The sequence below is a fragment of the Catharus ustulatus genome, chromosome 5 (assembly GCF_009819885.2).
Source record: "Catharus ustulatus isolate bCatUst1 chromosome 5, bCatUst1.pri.v2, whole genome shotgun sequence".
Classification (NCBI taxonomy): domain Eukaryota; kingdom Metazoa; phylum Chordata; class Aves; order Passeriformes; family Turdidae; genus Catharus; species Catharus ustulatus.
The window spans coordinates 14150577-14167579 of NC_046225.1; the positions used below are offsets into that span (position 1 = coordinate 14150577).

Sequence of the window (17003 nt, forward strand, 5' to 3'; positions counted from 1 at the left end):
GTCATACCTCCAGCTATAAATTTGCTATTGGCTTCACATGAAGTTATATTATTTTCCCAAACTATTCTGCAGTAGTTGTGGGTTTAAGTGTTAACATGAGAGCAGCTTGACAACTCCAGAAACTAAGAATATGTCAACATCCTACTCAACAGATTTATTTACTATCTTTTTTCAGAAGCCTGTTTACTCAAATAACAGTATTTTAATGCATTTTAGCCAAGTTAATCCCACAGAGCTAAAAATGATGAATTGGAAACATTCTTCCCTATCTTGGGACACAGTGGATTGTTTACAGAGTTGTAGCTGACCAGCTGAAGTTCTGCAGTCCTTCTGAAGACAATGCATCTGCCCAGCCCACGAGAACACTGCACAATTAATTGAGCTGCAGTTGACTCCAAAATGTATCACAGCAAAATTTTACAGTGTAAAAAAACCAAACTATTCATTACTGCATGGAAGGTTCAGTTCACAGTTTGCACAGGACAGCTTTTCAGTTTGGTAGGGGAATCACTGAAAAACAAAACAGGGATTCTCATTTACTGTTTCATTTCCAAAGACTCCTCTCAATATAAGGATATTTCTCCATCTACTGAAGCATGAGGCATGACTGAACACATAAAAAAGGCAAATTAGATTTTCATTTAATGCTCTGCTTTAAGAGGAAAATGCCTGTTTAAGCCATTGCACTTCTGCTAAGAGTTCATTTGTAAATTTACAATACTATAAAAGAAGCAACAAAATGAGAAAATAATGATAGCCCATAGCTTGAGTGGATCAGCAAATCTGCATCCAGAAAACAAGTACTGAAGAAGCTGTAAAACATATTCTGCTTGAGCAGGATGTCATTTAAACAAAGTTGCAGGTTCTGTTTTACTTGCTTGGCAGCTCATGTATAACAGCCAAGGAAAACAGCAGTCCCTGACAGAAGAAGAAATAATGACCATAGTAAGGGTTTGATCTAACAGATAAACACAAATGGGGTCACCTCAAAAACTGCCACCTGAAACAAAGGGACTATCAAAAAGTTGAGAACACACCAGTTAAAATGTTGTTGCTCTCATTAATTCATTTCCCACCTGTCATTTCTTCTACAAGGTACCATGAAATACAGTCAGTATTTAAAGCTGAAAGGACTCAAAGGACACAAGACGTTGATTTTGGTTTGGAGCACTCTGTCATATCCAGTGAGGTTGTTTAAATAAAAATTCATCATGGTTATAACAAAGTCACTGTGCTTCTGCCACTCCATGCATTCTTCAGCTGCTTCTTTGTAACTGCAGCAATCCCAAAGCAGGGATTAATAAACAGGAGGAAGAGGTCAGTGCTCAAGTCTGACAGTTTACGTGGTGGAAACCACTAACACCAGCTACCCCAAAGAAATGCCTCAGCTGCATGGTCCCCAAAAACACCACAATGCCTTTCCTTAGTGTTTCACTGCAAACAGTGCCTAGGGGGCAAAATTTGGGAACATGATATAACAACCGGGACAAGGGGAAAAGAGAAAAAAATACTTTGAGGGAAAAAAAAATAAATTAAAAAAAAAACACCATGAAGGTAAAAAGAGGATTTAAGTAACCCAACTCACTACTATACTGGAGTTGGGTTGCCAGAAGCCAAACAGGTGAAATCAAGCTAAAGTCACCATACCTTTTAGGTATATGTCCAGAAAATCAAAACTGTGAAAATCATCACTTCCAATATATTTCTTTAAAAATTAATTTATCTAAGCACCAACAGACTCACAAATTCTCCTGTTTAACTGATTTTACTGTCAGGTCTGCAAAAATCAGCAGTTTTCCACCTTATCCTTCACATTTAGTGGTTACCAGATGAGCTCTGCTTTCTAGATCACGGATCAGGAAAATGTTTCCTCTAGATTTTTCTCAAGGGAAAATAAAAAATAAAAGTGCAGTCCTGTCTTCTGCTAGAGATAAACACCAAACACAACTGGCATTTTGTTCAAATCCAAAAAATGTAAGTCAGATTAGAAAACTACAAAACATTATTTTTAGAGATAAATTATTCTAGAATAAAGACATTTCCTAGTAAAACATCATGGGTAACATTCGTTCCATCTGATGTCAGTATGTAAAAAAAAAAGCCTAACTACATTTTGCTTCTAGATAAAACATCTATTTTGAAACTGGGATGGTTAAAATTCCCTTCTCCTACTGTACAGTGTGTAATAACTAACTACAGCTTCCAAAGAGGCACCAAACACCACTATGTTCTATTTATATGCATACAATTTATTTAAAACTAAGGCTGTGGTCTGGTGCTGTCAGGCAGTCCAATGTTCTCGCTGTCACTCAAGGTGAGGAAAGAAAATGCAATCCATTCTGGCAACAGCTGCTGCTACATTAGAACAGAAAGCTGCAGTGTCAACTGCTCTGAGATGACCCTAAACCAGAATCAAACTCTATACCATCACAAACCTCACTCCCTGCCCTCCCAAACCCAATCATTTTACATGGGCATCCAGTTTTTATCAACAGATCTACAGCCTGTAAAAATAAAAGATTTGGAAATTTATTTTTTTCCCAATCCAGTGTGTAGTAATCTCTTAGTGTATGTTTAGATTTATCATGATCACTGCGTATACAGAATCCAACAGAATTCTTTTGCAGAGTACTGGAGAGGTTTTCTATGCATGTCTGCTGCAGCAAAACATCTGAATCCACACATAGAAAAAGTGTCTTTAATGTTCATGTTTACATAAAGCACTTATCAAGAACAGGGTTGAAAACAATGCTTAGAGACCATCTTTGAATGCCTTCAGCAGCAGGTCTGCTGCCAGCCCAGGAGACAAGACTCCTCTAAGAACTTTTTCTTCCAGAAGTGGGATCTTATCCTTGACTGCCAGGTGGCTCCGGAAATGCTCCAGCATGTTTTCCTGGATGAGGTTCCACATCCACACTTTCTGCTGTTTCCGTCGTTTGGCAAGCAGCTCACCGCTTGTGAGCATGAGGTCACGGAACTCGGTCATTTTATCCCACATATCCGAGATCCCCTCCCCGGTTTTGGCGGAGACGCGCATTACCTGTTGGATCCAGAGGAATTGTTAGAGCCAAGTCAGCTGCTGCCCTTGAGGCTTCCATTACTGGATCAGGTAGATTGCATGGAAATTAAGAAATGTGTGAGGGAAGCTTCCTTCAATACTTGCTTCATGAGGCTCTAAGCATTACTGTGCCTTCCTCCCCAGCTCCACCCCCCAAAAAAATTTGAGATTCTACTAGCTAGAAGTACACCCTGAGATCCATACTACTTGGAATATTTGTCTAGCTGCTTCGTATAAGAATCTTTTTTAGTAAGTCCTTCAGCTAAAAGGTACATTATCGATCTTTTACTTAAATGTAGAGTTAAGTGCACATTCTGGTAGCTATTCTTTTGCACTTAAAATATACCAGAAACAACATCTTTTGGCTATTTTTTTCATTTTGTTTTCCAGACCAGGAATTAATTTCACCAATATTTCAGACATCCAGCACAGTCTTTCAAATTGAACAGCCTGTACTTTTTTTAAAAAAAGCTTCTCTCCTTTTCCACAAAAGAAAGGCTAATCCTCAGGCAGCCCAGCTGATCTAAACTCAGCTTAGTGGGTCAATTTCAATACCAGGGTAGAACAAACCTCCTTTAGAGATAGTTTTTTTATAAAGGAAGTGAGTGTATGTGTGCGTATTCTATATACACATACTAAAAATTAGTACTGAATTTTCTCCTTAAAATACACCAAAACCTTTTAGTAGATAAAATACAGTATTAAAACTGAAGACCCACAGGATGAGAATTCCAATTATCTAGCCATTTTCATCACGTGAGAAACTAAAAAAAAAAAAATTAAAGCAATAAAGGAAAACAGGTGAACTAGTGAAAGGAAAAAGATAATCACAGGCTTCAGAGTTACAATGGAGGGAAAAGTAGATTAAGGGACATTTTTCAATATGCACAGTTTACAAAAAGCAAGTAAAGTTTGCACCACTCCTGATGTCAGTAACAGGTCTGCTAGTGCAGAGATTGTAGCTCAGGGCAGAAGTCCTGGGGAGCAGGACTGACTTTGCAGTGTTTCATGTGACACACCTTGAGATCAGAGGTGAAGCACAGACAGCAGCAATCACCTCTTCAGCACACTGAGACTAAACAACCAACTGCAATTTTTAAAGAACGTCCAGGGAGACTAGGACAGCTAGATGAAAAGATACCAATCTTAACTCATTCAGCACGTTTTCTGGGGGGTAAAAATACAAAAAAATCCCCAAACACATCACCAAAACCCACATAAAACCAACCCAGACCCAAAGAGCCCCACAAAACACAGGGAACTCCACAAACCTTTGGCCTCCAAATCTTTGAACGCTTGCGAAGCAGCTTCATAGCACTGACATACTCAGCCTGGATTCTGCGGGCAGGCACAACTAAATCACCGTCAGCCTTATTGATAGCAACCAGATCTGCCATCTCAATGATGCCCCGTTTGATGCCCTAAATGCAACAGGGATAGAAATCAGGAGTACCCAGAGGGGTTGTGACCTGCTGATTCATCACAAAATGCAAGTCAAAATGCTTTGGTAGTTTCTAGTTTTCTCCCTAAAAATATATATAGCTAGCAAACATGTCACAGTTAAGCCATGGTGTATGAAAAGTTTACATCCTAATACTTTTAAAATTGAAAAGGGAGCTTAACTGTGCAGTAAGTGGATGATACTGAAAATACTTAACAGTATAATGGACAAAACACTATTGATACAGACTTTCTGCATAGATACTACCTGCTGAACTTAAGATTCTCTTTCTAGTCCCAGGTAGTAACCAACAAGAGAAAATGAAAAATACCTGTAATTCATCTCCACCTGCAGGTGGTAGCAGTAATATAAACATATCAACCATATCAGCCACGGCAAATTCTGACTGGCCCACACCTAAAACAATTAAATTCAGAATTTACCATGTACTAAAAATGTTCAGTGACATTAATGACAGTAATTGTGACAGATCCCAGCACTGCCCCACAAATAAAACAAAGACAACAGGAATCACATCAGTTTAGTAAAAGACATAAAGGACTGGAAAATAAGACAGAATAAGCATTCATGTTCAGCCAGTGACCATGCAGGAAAACATGGGCAAAATCAAGGCAGGAAGCATGCAATTACTAGCACAGCATATTTTCATATCAGAAGAGGACAAAGCAAACCCTAAGCACATACCTACTGTTTCCACCAGAACAACATCATAGCCTCCTCCTTCGCAGAGCAGAATGGCTTCATTTGTGGTCCTTGTGACACCTCCCAGTGTCCCACTGGTTGGAGATGGCCTGATGTATGCGTTCATGTCTCTTGACAACTCAGTCATCCGTGTTTTATCACCCAGTAGGGAACCTAACGTTACATTATTTCAAGAGTGCAACACAGACAAACTCTCCCTTCCCCCCTCCCCCCCACCAATAAATGAGTGAGGTCAGACAGATCTCTTGTACAAAGTCAGTAAAATAAAGAATATCCCAGTCATAGCTGCTCAAGACTAAGCTACCACCTTATTTTTTCTACTCAGAAGCTGGAAAGGCCCGACAGGCAGACCTGACTGCTACCAAACAAAGAATCTGTGCTAGGTCAGAATGAATTCTACAACTCCTGAATGGCTTTTGGAAGCCTATACACTTCAGGCCATGCAGCCAATTCTCGTTTCCTCCTGTCCAAAGCGACAAACCTCTACATTATGATTCTGACACGCCCTGATGCTGAATGTTTTGTTTTAAGAGAGCTGACAGGTGTCCCTGCCTTCCTTATACTCAAACTGCAAATCAGATTCAGCAAGATCTACACACTCAATGCACACTCCAAAAGATGAGAGATGCTCAACTCTTTCAACTGGTGCAGTCTTGCTGTCACATTTTGCTGTTCTACTGATGCATCCTGAAGGCATGCATTCAACAACACAGTCTGTCTCAGCTCCGTATCACTGCAATGCTCTAGTTATTTTCTTTATAAATAGTTGCACACCTCTAACAGCACAAAAGCTGGGAAAATTAATGGTGCTGCTTGGCAGCTGCCCCTTACAAAATGGTAAAAATCAAGATTGTATTATTTATGTCAGAGATGCCACGAATCAGGCATGATCAGCTTGTAATTTCCCTGCAATATTTTTGGAGATTTACAGATCACAGCCTGTCATCAGTAATCCTGCACAACTTCAAAAAATTCAAATTTAGAAAAAAAAAATGTAAGGCAATATTTGAACACTGGAAAATAGGAAAACTGAAAGTGGTACCTATTTCCCAATTTCCCAATATTTCCCAATTTCCCAATATCACATGAAAACTTGAGTTATTTTATATTTTACTGTTACAGGCACCAAATTTTCTTCCACTTGGCCCAATGAGATACTTCTGTAGTTTAAAAGGTATTAGAAACTTGACTCAAAATTTAATTCACACTCACCACCACTAGTACTAGAGGAAGGGTCTACAGCCAACACAGCCACTTTGTGTTTTCTTTCCGTAAGCATTTTCCCAAAACATTCTATGAAAGTTGATTTTCCAGCACCAGGAGGACCGGACAACCCTAAATAATCACATTGGGAAGAAAAAAAATTTGTTAGTCAAATAAAGAATACATCTCACAATACCATCAATATCTAAGTTGATAACAATTTTTACTTTAACACAGCATCCCAACAAAAGCAAATAAAAACTATGCCAAAGAATACATCTCATAATACCATCAATATCTAAGTTGATAACAATTTTTACTTTAACACAGCATCCCAACAAAAGCAAATAAAAACTATGCCAAAACAAAATAGGAGTTTGGCAACATAGCAGCATTCACAACCCCTCATCCTATTGACACCAACATAATATTGGGTTTATTCACATCTATTTCCTCCCCTCCAAATAAAATTACTTATACTGTATGACTTACCCTTCAGAACTTTCAAAATGTTAAATATTAGAACTGGATTTTCCAGATTTGCTATAAAATAAACAATCCAAAAGGAAAAGCAACCCCTTATCTTAAAGAGCTGTTCATTTTTTTAAAAAAATAAAAATAAAAAAAGAGGCCATTTATTTGCATGTCAAAGCTTACAAACTAAGATTAGCACCAAACTTTTCTCACTCCCATGTCCCAGTTCTTGTTCTTACTACCTTTGTACAGACAGGAGAGATGACAGCTGGGCATGACACATGTTAGCAGTCCACCTCTTTGTAAGGGAAAAATATTTTACAGCTTCCAAGAGAAGTAGGTTCAAGTCTACTTCAGCTGAAAAGCAGGCTGCTTAACAGAGGGCCATAAAACAGGAAGGTTCATGTTTTTCCTTCTGTAGTCTAAAAAAGGGATTCAGGAAGAAAACACCTTTTGGAAAAGACCAGGTCTGCTTGACTACATGTTTCCCTAAGTGTAGATAACATCTGCATCAATTTGCAAACTAACTAAAGTTCAACCTTATAGTGGTTACAAAACCCACCCCAAATAACTCTCAAGAAGGAATGATAATTTCTAAAGCATTTTTCATCTCAAGTCATAATTCCACTGGACAACAGAAGCAATCTAGATTGGTTACAAAACACAAAAAAAATAACAGTCCAAGACTATAGACCACAAACAACAGGGATAATAAAAGGTGAGGACAGTAATTACAGGTAAGCAACTACTAGACAAGACATAAAAGGACTAACCCACTCTAAAGGCAAGTGGCTTTCCTTGATTTAAATGTTCTTGTTCCCTGTGGTAGGATAATACCTTCTGAAGGAGCACCTGGGCTACTTTCTTCTTCCTACTCTGAGTTGATTCTATAAGTGTAATGGATTCAGCTAAACAGGCTCTGTGACCCTGGATTAGCCCATGGTAAAGTCTGTCTACAAGTCTCTGCTCCCGGTCAGAAAGTCCCTCTGCTTGCTGCTCCGGGGCTGCTTGCTGGCACAGCTCTCTCCTCAAACCATTTGAGGAACAAATCCATTTTGTATGACAGCGGTGTGCTGGCACGAGAGATTCAACGCCCAGGAAATCTGCTCGGGAAGCGAAGGGAAAGTTCACAAAGTAAGTTCTTCTGGAGAAATAACAACGAGGGAATCTCAGCAGCAGAGAAGGGAACTTCATCTTGTTTGGAATTTAAAAAGTACCAGAGTTGTCAGATCACTTGTTTGCCGACACCCTAAAGAGAAGGAAAAGCATTTTTACTTTCTTCAGTGCACTTGTGAGTGCATACATAAATTAAACTTATGTACACCCGTGATCATCAGCTTTTATCCGTACCTACTGCCTCGAATTAAAAATAACCATCCTCTTTTCCCGTTAAACAGATACAATAAAAACAAGCTATAGAATCAAAAGCACAGCATCTCTTTATTATCATACTTCATAGAATGAAAATATCAAAAACAAGTACTTTCAAATAAACCTCTGAGAGCACACACAGCGCACTACAAATCCAGGGACAATCAATCCTTAAGCTTATGGAAATGGCGGTATACTCAGTTTGAAGGGCTATTTTGGGGCTGTTTTTAACAATTATTCACGCTGAGGGCATATGTGCACTTATTTCCATGAGAAAGAGGGAAGAAAGGGCAGTGAGGAGAGGTCAGACACGAAACATTCAGAGACGAACAGGAGGAGCCGCCCGGGCGGCCCCAGCCCCGCTCCCGCTCCGCCCCAGCCCGGCCGTGAGGGCCCGGCCACCGCCGCTGCCCGCCCGCCATGCCCGGCACTGCCCCCATTGCCGGCACCTACCGGAGCCGCCCCGCTCCGCCCCGGGAAGTGACGCCCTTAGGCTGAGCCGGAACCCGGTGTCCCGCAGGGAAAGGGACGAGCAGGGCCGGGGTGAGGGAGCCGAAGGGCGAGGAGTGACCCTGCCATTGCCATTGCCCTTGCCCTTGCCCGAGCGAGGGGCCAAGGCCGCAAGGCTCCGGTGTGGCCATTCCCCCATTCCATGGGCTCACACCCTCCCTGCCCTGGCCTTACACTGAAGCCTGTTTCAAATCATTTCTCTCCTGGTTTAGAAATAGTCACTCTGAATCCGTGCACGCGATTTACTAGTTCTTCCACTTCGTTTCATACACAAGGAAGGGAGAAGAAATGCTTAAATCGCCACATGTGCTAATTAAATCACGTTTGTTTATTGTGAGGTCGGATTTTTTTTTGTTTTGTTACTTCTTACTCCTCCAGTCACCTCACCGCCCTTTTTCTGCCCGTCTTCTTGTTAAGGTACACAGATCTGTTTCCAATAAATGTAAATGCACAGAATCCACTGACTGAGCTGCTCCCAGTGCTGCAAAGGTTTTTTCACAGTGTCGTCACATGGGCAGAGAAAATGACAGACTATTAAACAGCAAAAGTTTTGTTCTGAATGCACGATTTAATCTCACTGCTGTTATTCTGGTCCAGAAGATGATGATACACAGACAACTGAACACTTCAGGGCTAAGAAAACATGCAATTTTGTGTCCCTATCGGCATGGGATGAAATCACAACACAAAGAGTCAAGAAATTAAATTTGAAAATAGCCTTGTGAGGTCTTTCTGTTTAACCAGGTCTTTATTCAGAGTTAGCATGGATCAGTCTAATCTCTTCACTAACAAGTTTTCTAAGGCTCTCTGTTTCAAGTGCTGTGCTTACACCTAGGTAGCACATCCCCACTATTATTTTAATAACAGCAGAAACAACAACAAAAAACATTCTACCACTGCTTAATTGATCCTTCAGTTTATGTTCAGTTCAGTTATGCCCCTTTATGTTCTCCCAACTTGGATACTTTTGTCAGTGACTTCGATGAGGTGTGCAAAATTGCACATTTCATCAATGCTGAAGAGGAGAGGGGATTGTTCAGTTCTCTATGATGACCTTGTGGACTGGAATAATAGGAGTGAGATTAAAGTGTGCACTCAGCAGTTCAGAACAAAACTGCTGCTCTTTTACACAGCCCATCAGCTCTACTGCCACTCTGATACGGTCACAAACAGGCATGAATGTGCTTTAGAGTCATCTTCCTGCAAGAACTGTTGTCAAGACTTTGCACAGCAGTGAGGTCTGGAACTCCAAACTGCTCAAGTCATCTTCATTTTTGTTCCACTTCCCCCCCAGCTCTGTTACTCAACATGTTTGATTTTCACCAGTCAGAGCCTACAGTCTCCAAATGCCAGATAGGAGAGGAAGACTTCTCATTACCTTGTCAATTATATACACCCTTTCTTTTAATACTATTTCATATATCAGAGATTATATAGGTCTCCTAGAACTATGCGCTCTTCTACCATCTCTGATTTTCTTTTACTCTAACCTCATTCATGCCAAATAGGCAAAGTATTCCCTCAGAGGCTGGATCCTATCTAGAATCTTCTTAATCTACATCCTGCCATACTATACAATGTTCATGTGTTTCTCTTATGGTCTTTTAATATATGCAACTGAAGAGAGGGGTTTTTGCTTGTTATTATACACAGTCCAATAAATTTTGGTCAGACTCGCTGTATTTATGCTTTCTGTTCTCCAACATACAGATTTCTCTTAGCTTCTGTATTCTTTAGCCATTCACCATTACTGTACTTAACACTGTTGCTGAACTATTCAAGAAGGTAATTCAGTAGCTTTCCACATCAGACTCTGTTTCTCCTTTTTCTTGAAAATTATCTTTCAAGTTTGGGGTGGGGAAGCGTGTTTGTGGATTTGTTTTTTTTTTTTATTTCACATTTAACTCATATTCTGTGTTCTCTTTGCTTCTTTTCCCCAAGGGTGTCAGAAGAATAAAAATGCACACCCCATAGTTATTCCATCAGTCTGCAAACTTGTCCAAGATTTAAGAAAATTTTCTGTTTTAACCTCCTTGCTGTGAATTTCTCCCTTTATTTGTTAAAGAAAAGGGTACTGCTGGTAACTCATGAAATAGTCTTCCTTCTGAGCCAATACTAAATCAAAAACCTGTAAAGTGTTATAAATATTGTGCCACAAGCTAAAAGCATACAGAAGCACAAATATTTAGGCAAAATGTGCAACCAAATCCAGTTCATTGCAAAAGAATAGAAAAAGATCCTTCTGTAACTTTTCACAGCAGGAATAGCATTAACATTAGAATCTGCCAAATTCAACCACACAAATTTACATTCTAACTGGCTTCCCCTTGCAGTTTTAGTTGGATTCGTTCATTATTTCTTTCTCTGGCAGCACTGATTTCCTTGCTCTGTTCACCTCCTCTTTAAGAAACCCCAAAGTAATCTTTGTGCACATAATTAATACAATGACATTTAATATAGTCATAGACATTTCTTTACAGCAATGTGCTGTAAAGCCAATACAAAACCCTAGTCCCTGCCATGGTAGAAACTGAAATTACAGCAGTGACCGAATATGTCAGAAGGCAGGCTTCAATTCATTTCAGTTTTCACAGAAGCAGAGAAGTTTGATCCAGCCTCCTCTTTACAAGAAAACACAAAGGAAGGTAACTGCTGATTACAGCCTTCCTTTCAAGAAGGCAGGCTAAGCCTTTCAAGGACAGTCTTACCACTCTAGACAAAATATACCTCCTGCCTTATCTTAAAAGATAATTGGACACCTGAAATAAGATCACTAGAAAGCATAATCACAGCTGAAAGTTTGCCTGTTGAGATGCATCTTGAGCCAGGCCTCAGATCTGCAATCCTGACTCAGGCAAGGAAATACCAGAAAAAAATCCATCTCCCCAAAAACTCTGCACCAGCTGCACCAAGAGGTGTCAGGCTGACTGTGAGCATCCCAAGGTTTTTCTACAAAGGCTAGGACAGAGCAGGAGGACAGCTGCCTGTCTAGGTGAGGAGAAAACAGCCTTTCTACAGCTCCCCAGGGTCAGCCACCAACACAGAGGGGACAAGTCCATGGCTGAGCAGATTCCCTGAACCTGTACTGGTAATGAGCCATAAGGTTGTCAGGGCTACTGGAGCTTGAAGGCCTGGAAACAGAAATTTGCTCTTTCAGCTTTGGTTGAGACCTACAAGGGAGCATCTGGAAACATAATCTTAAATAACCATGGTATTTGTGTAATATTTTTATAAACAAGAGAGCTGAAGTTTCTTCACAAAACCTTAGAGCAGTGACTTCAACACTTCCTTGTTGGTATGAGCAGTGATTGCACATTAATGAGAAATGACATCGGCCATTACAGGCAAGTTTTCTACTGCTTATGCACAAGTTTTTTTATTGTTAATGATGAACTGGCAGACGTGAAATGATTTTTTAAAGGGGACAGATAAAATAATCTTTACAGAAAAGACAGTTGCTTTTATAAGAAAAAAAGGAAAGACAGACATTTACTATACAGGCAAGACCCCCAAACATTATTCATATACTACTACTGGTTGTAAAAGCCAGTTAAATAATGTTCTCCAAGACTGATTCATTGTTAAAATTATAAACCTGGAAGAGCAAGTCACTTGCCAGTAAAATATGATTTCATTTTCTTTCAATTAAAAAAGTATTTAAAAGCCTGGCTTAAAGAGTATGTTTTTCTCCATGGCCACCAATGACTCATGATATCAAAATATTTCTCATGTAGTTCATTATTGCACAGCTGAAAAGGAAATCATTAATTGCCTCCTCCTGTTTTTTCAATACAACAATGAAACCATAGCAAGCATATTAGTAAACATAAAAAATATAATACAATCTGACACCTGACTTTGCTGAGACACCCTCATTCCCAGCTACTTTTTGCTTAAGGAAAGGCCGTATTGGTTGCAGTTTTTAAGTTCTTTAGTTGTCAGAAACTCAGTCCTGAGCAGAGAACTGAGCCTTTTCAAGGCTTTTTAATATAATCCTCCTTCCCTCCAACACAGGGTGCTAAAGGCTTACTAAGTCAGTCTGAAATGAGCACAGTCTTACACAGTAAAAAGTGAATACTGTAGTTCACAAGGTGAAGCATCCATTGGGGCAAGGAATCAATGATGAATGCATAACTCAGTTTACCATTGAAGACAATTTGAACATTGAGAGTGAAAGCATAAGTCTCTCATATGTTCAGGTGTTTTCCCCTGCATCTCCAACAGCATTAATGCTCTGTCCCACACCGAGTGCCTCACTAGCACATGAAAACTACAATTGGTAGAAGTGACACAGTGGGGACAATTATCCATAGGAACGTAACATTGCAGGAAAACATGGCATGACATTCTCTGTTCCAAGATGACACAGTTGAGATGAAGAGGAAGACCAAGGCCATGGTAAATCCAATAGTTCAGGATTCAAGACTGAGATGTAGGAAAACCTAACTGTTTCCAGCTGGGACCAAACCTGTGGAGTGACCAGGGAAGGTTGTTTCTGGCAGGCCTCCTGAGGGACTGTTTATCATACTGCAACTCTCTGCTCTGTAGGTATTTGCTTGCTTATTCTGCAGCATGCCCACAAAAGTAAGACTTTGGTCTCACTATCCAAAATTGTGTGCAAGCTAAATGTCCCAGCTGTAGCAGATGGGCGTGAGAAAGACAAAAAGGGATGATTCTGCTAAGAGTCAATGTTGTATGATCAACCCATCCAGAAATACAGCACACCAGCATTCTAAAAGGCTGACTGACTCAGGGCTTGTTAAAAAGCCTGTTGGATCATACTTGTGTCATTGCTTTACACCACAAAGTAAACAAACACCTTCATGTAAGTACACCCTACATTTACAAAGCTTAGCTTAATGATACAAAATATTGTACCACACAATTAAGACTAAAGAAGAATCCTTAAATGGGACAAAAAGAGGAGCAAAAACTCCAATGTCCAAACAACAAACACCACTGTAATTGTAACTGATGCAGTTGCAGGGAGAAAATAGCACAGAGCATATAGAAAGAAGTAAAATATTTGTTTTCAGGATCAGCTAATAGAGGTCCAAAAGGGAAATTTGGAATTGGTATTGTCATCTAATTGCTTTCCTGACTAGGTCCATGTTAAGAAAAGAATTCTACATTGCAAGCAGCAACCCCATCTCAATATATCATTATAATATGCTGCAAGAATCAAAGATGTTGGATCTGCACTCCCCACCACTGGAAGTTAGCCATTAATTTGTTATCTGAAAATTTGTGTTTAGTGCAGAGGAATAAAATTGAGAAATAATTCCCGTGACTCTCGACCTGAGACTTCCCTTCCCTCTTTTGGCCAGAAGGGGAAGCTAGCGCTCTGTGGTTGAGTCACACAGCCTGGGTGGATTCTGAACACACGGGAATTCAATTCACCCTCACCATCGTAAATCCGCCCTGTTTGGCCACGGCAGAGTTTAACTACCTGAGGAACTTAAACACACTGAACATTTATTGACAGTGCGTTCAGGAGGCTTCAGAGTGTAAAACACAAAAGCCTCTCTGCAAGCTTGGGTTCCAGCTCGGTTTTGTTTGGAGAGTTACTCAAGGAAAACCAGCAGCAAGTGTTTCTAACCCTGTTTAGGAGTCCCTGACAGCGAGTTTCTGACTTCCCATCAGGATTTTGCTGTTGCCCTATCTTTAGTCACTGCAGCAAGTCAGCGATCTCTGTGCAACATAAGGTTTACATAGAAATATCTTATTTTCCCACCTAAACCAGAAACAAAATACAAAGCATACATTTTAACCAGAATTCTGCTGCTATGACACCTGCTTAGATTATCAGTGTGGGAAACAAAGAGAAAGCTTTTCAGGAAACATAAATAGTTGCCTTGTTGCATTAATATTAAAGGATTTTGTTTTATTGTTTAGAAAGAAGACAAGAAATCTGCAGTACTCACAGCTCAGATGGCTTGTGGTTATCAGCATCCTTCATCCTTTTTAGAGCAGATTCAACTGCATTTATTTGATATCTTGCAATTTTAGTATGGAAGGGGATAGAGTGAGGGTTGGGTTTTTTTTGTTGTTGTTTTTTTTAGATCAGCTATTCCATTGCAATTTCTCAGCATTAAAATCCCAGCTGTTTATTTGACTTAAGCTAATCAAGCTGACATGTTAGATGGCCCTTCCCATAGTGCTGTGGAAAAAACCAGCAGCAGTCAGATGCCAAAAACTGTATCTAGGTCTGTCCAAAATTTCTAGTTTTGTATCTATCTGCATGTCTCTAATCTGGCCTAGGCTCAGGTTTTCTGCCATTTCTGGAAAGAAACTTCCAAGAATACTTCACTTCTAGGAACTTCCAGGAATGCTCTCTCTTGCTCAGCCAGAGGCAGACTACTCAAATTGTCAGATGATGAAGCATTATAAAAACGAACATAGGAACTCTTGAATACAAGTCTGTGTTACACACACACACCATCGTGTGTGTGTGTGTATAACACAAATGTTTGCCATTTGTTCCAAGAGAACATATCTCTGGTGCTACTTTCTTCTCATGGAGCAAGACTAATACTAGAGCAAATGCTGAGTATGTCAATGAGAGTGCAGTCACCAGTAGTGGAGGTCTGACAGAAGGCTCTACAAGCCCATTAGTTTTTTAAAATAATCTAAAAGAATGGAATAAGCAAAAAATTGATAGTGTTGCATTAAAAGTATTCTAGGAGGCCTCCTGTGTTGCAGTCTCTCCTCATCACCACCCCTTTCTGCTGCTGACTTCTTGTATGTACTTACTCTGAAAAAGACAGAATGAGTGGAGACTCGAAGGATTAAAACAGCAGTTACTTGCAGAATGGGATGTTTCTTGAGGGGAAGGGATATTGATTTTGTCTTCTCATATTTTATACCAAACACTGAGCTATAAAGATTTTTTTGCTAACATCAAATCAAAAAAATGCAAGAAAATTAGAGCTCAAGTCAGAGCTCTCAGCTCCACGTTTCAGAATCACACGTCAATGACATTTCAACTTTTCAGTGCTCCTGTTCCAGGGAAGGAAAAGTATGCAGTCATTCAAATCCATACTTCCTTCAGCTGGTGTTCTGGAAAAACAACATTTCATATGTTAAAGACTCATGATCTACATCTAGTTGCAGAAAGCATAAAAATTATGGTATCATCTCCTTAGAGTGAATCCATCCTTGTAACTAAGCCTATGAAAAGAATAAAGGTGGCACCAACAATCTGTTTTAATGACAGTGTTTTTGTATAATTTCCAATTACACATGTAACACTTCTCCAAAGTCATTAGTGCCCTGCCATTATAGCTGTCACTGCTTCTTCAGTCTTGCTGCTCTGAGAGCAAAGACTCTGTAAGGCTCCTGTTAGGAATATTGATAAGCTCCAGGAAAAGCTCTTCCAGATGGTCTTGTACGAGGCATTGGTACTCCAGCTTTCCCAGTGATGGTTAAATGCTTGTACAGAACACTCTCCTGAGCAGAAAGTGAGGTTTGTTACTAGGATAGCTGTGCAAATCAATACATTTTTTTAGCTGCAACTCATCTTTAACTACACAGGCATATGGAACAAGGAGAAGAGGGGAAAATAGCTTTGCCTGCTTTATATTAAATCACTATGTCTCAGTAGATATGAAAATATATTCAGGTGACAAAGGCATACTCAACATCTCTGACAGAATTCAGCTCTTCAAAGTTCAGACCAAGCCCTAAACACTCACAGCACACAGCAGGAAAGCATCAAGAAGACCTTTGCTATTCCCAATATGCATTTTCCTAACCTGTCATTGACAATCTCCAATGATCAACCCCAAAATCTATCCAGATAAGATATTAAACACTAACAAGTTAACTGACACAATTTTTTCCCCTGTCCCCAGTATTACTCAGTTTTATTCTCTGTAGTTTAAGCCTGCTATTTCTTGTCCTATTCCCTGCAGAGAAAAGGAATTCAACTCTTCTTCCTCAAAGTAGCTATCTACACATGCTTCAAAACTTCCAGGTCTGACCCTTTCAGTTAATTTTAAAGCATTTTAAAGCATGTTATTTACCATGATGTTTTAAAACAAAACTTAGTGATCAGGCAGTCTCCTCACTTGATTCTGCCACCATGCACACAAACATTCCTGCATTAGTTACTGATGACTGCAGTGTCTCAGAGGCTCAGACAGCAGGGCAGCAAATAATTCAGCAAAGGTTACTTCTGAAAACCCTTTGGTCAGCTTTTCTGGAAGAAGACTACAAATACAA

General features: G+C 39.8%; 1 protein-coding gene across 3 annotated transcripts; it reads right to left on the minus strand.

Annotated features, from left to right (window-relative positions):
• Window positions 1-529: 529 nt before the first annotated feature.
• On the minus strand, window positions 530-8808 carry MMAA (metabolism of cobalamin associated A). Of its 3 annotated transcripts, none has more exons than XM_042779235.1 (7): window positions 8724-8808; window positions 7673-8148; window positions 6435-6557; window positions 5205-5375; window positions 4831-4916; window positions 4330-4479; window positions 530-3040 (listed from the first exon to the last, which is right to left on the minus strand). In XM_042779235.1, the coding sequence occupies exons 2-7, from the start codon at window positions 8091-8093 to the stop codon at window positions 2753-2755; spliced, it is 1239 nt and encodes a 412-aa protein (XP_042635169.1). In that variant the 5' UTR covers window positions 8094-8148; window positions 8724-8808; the 3' UTR covers window positions 530-2752. The 3 variants fall into 3 exon arrangements, with proteins under 3 accessions (XP_042635169.1, XP_042635172.1, XP_042635171.1); XM_042779238.1 differs by lacking the exon at window positions 8724-8808 and adding an exon at window positions 8395-8646; XM_042779237.1 differs by lacking the exon at window positions 8724-8808 and adding an exon at window positions 8383-8646.
• Window positions 8809-17003: the final 8195 nt, after the last annotated feature.

Coding starts and splice junctions, on each gene's coding strand:
- MMAA (XM_042779235.1), bottom strand. CDS start 8,093: ATGAAGTTCCCTTCTCTGCTGCTGAGATTCCCTCGTTGTTATTTCTCC. Junction 4,480..4,830: donor CAGGTGGAGATGAATTACAG/GTATTTTTCATT, acceptor TGTTGCATTTAG/GGCATCAAACGGGGCATCAT. Junction 3,041..4,329: donor CAAAGATTTGGAGGCCAAAG/GTTTGTGGAGTT, acceptor TGGATCCAACAG/GTAATGCGCGTCTCCGCCAA.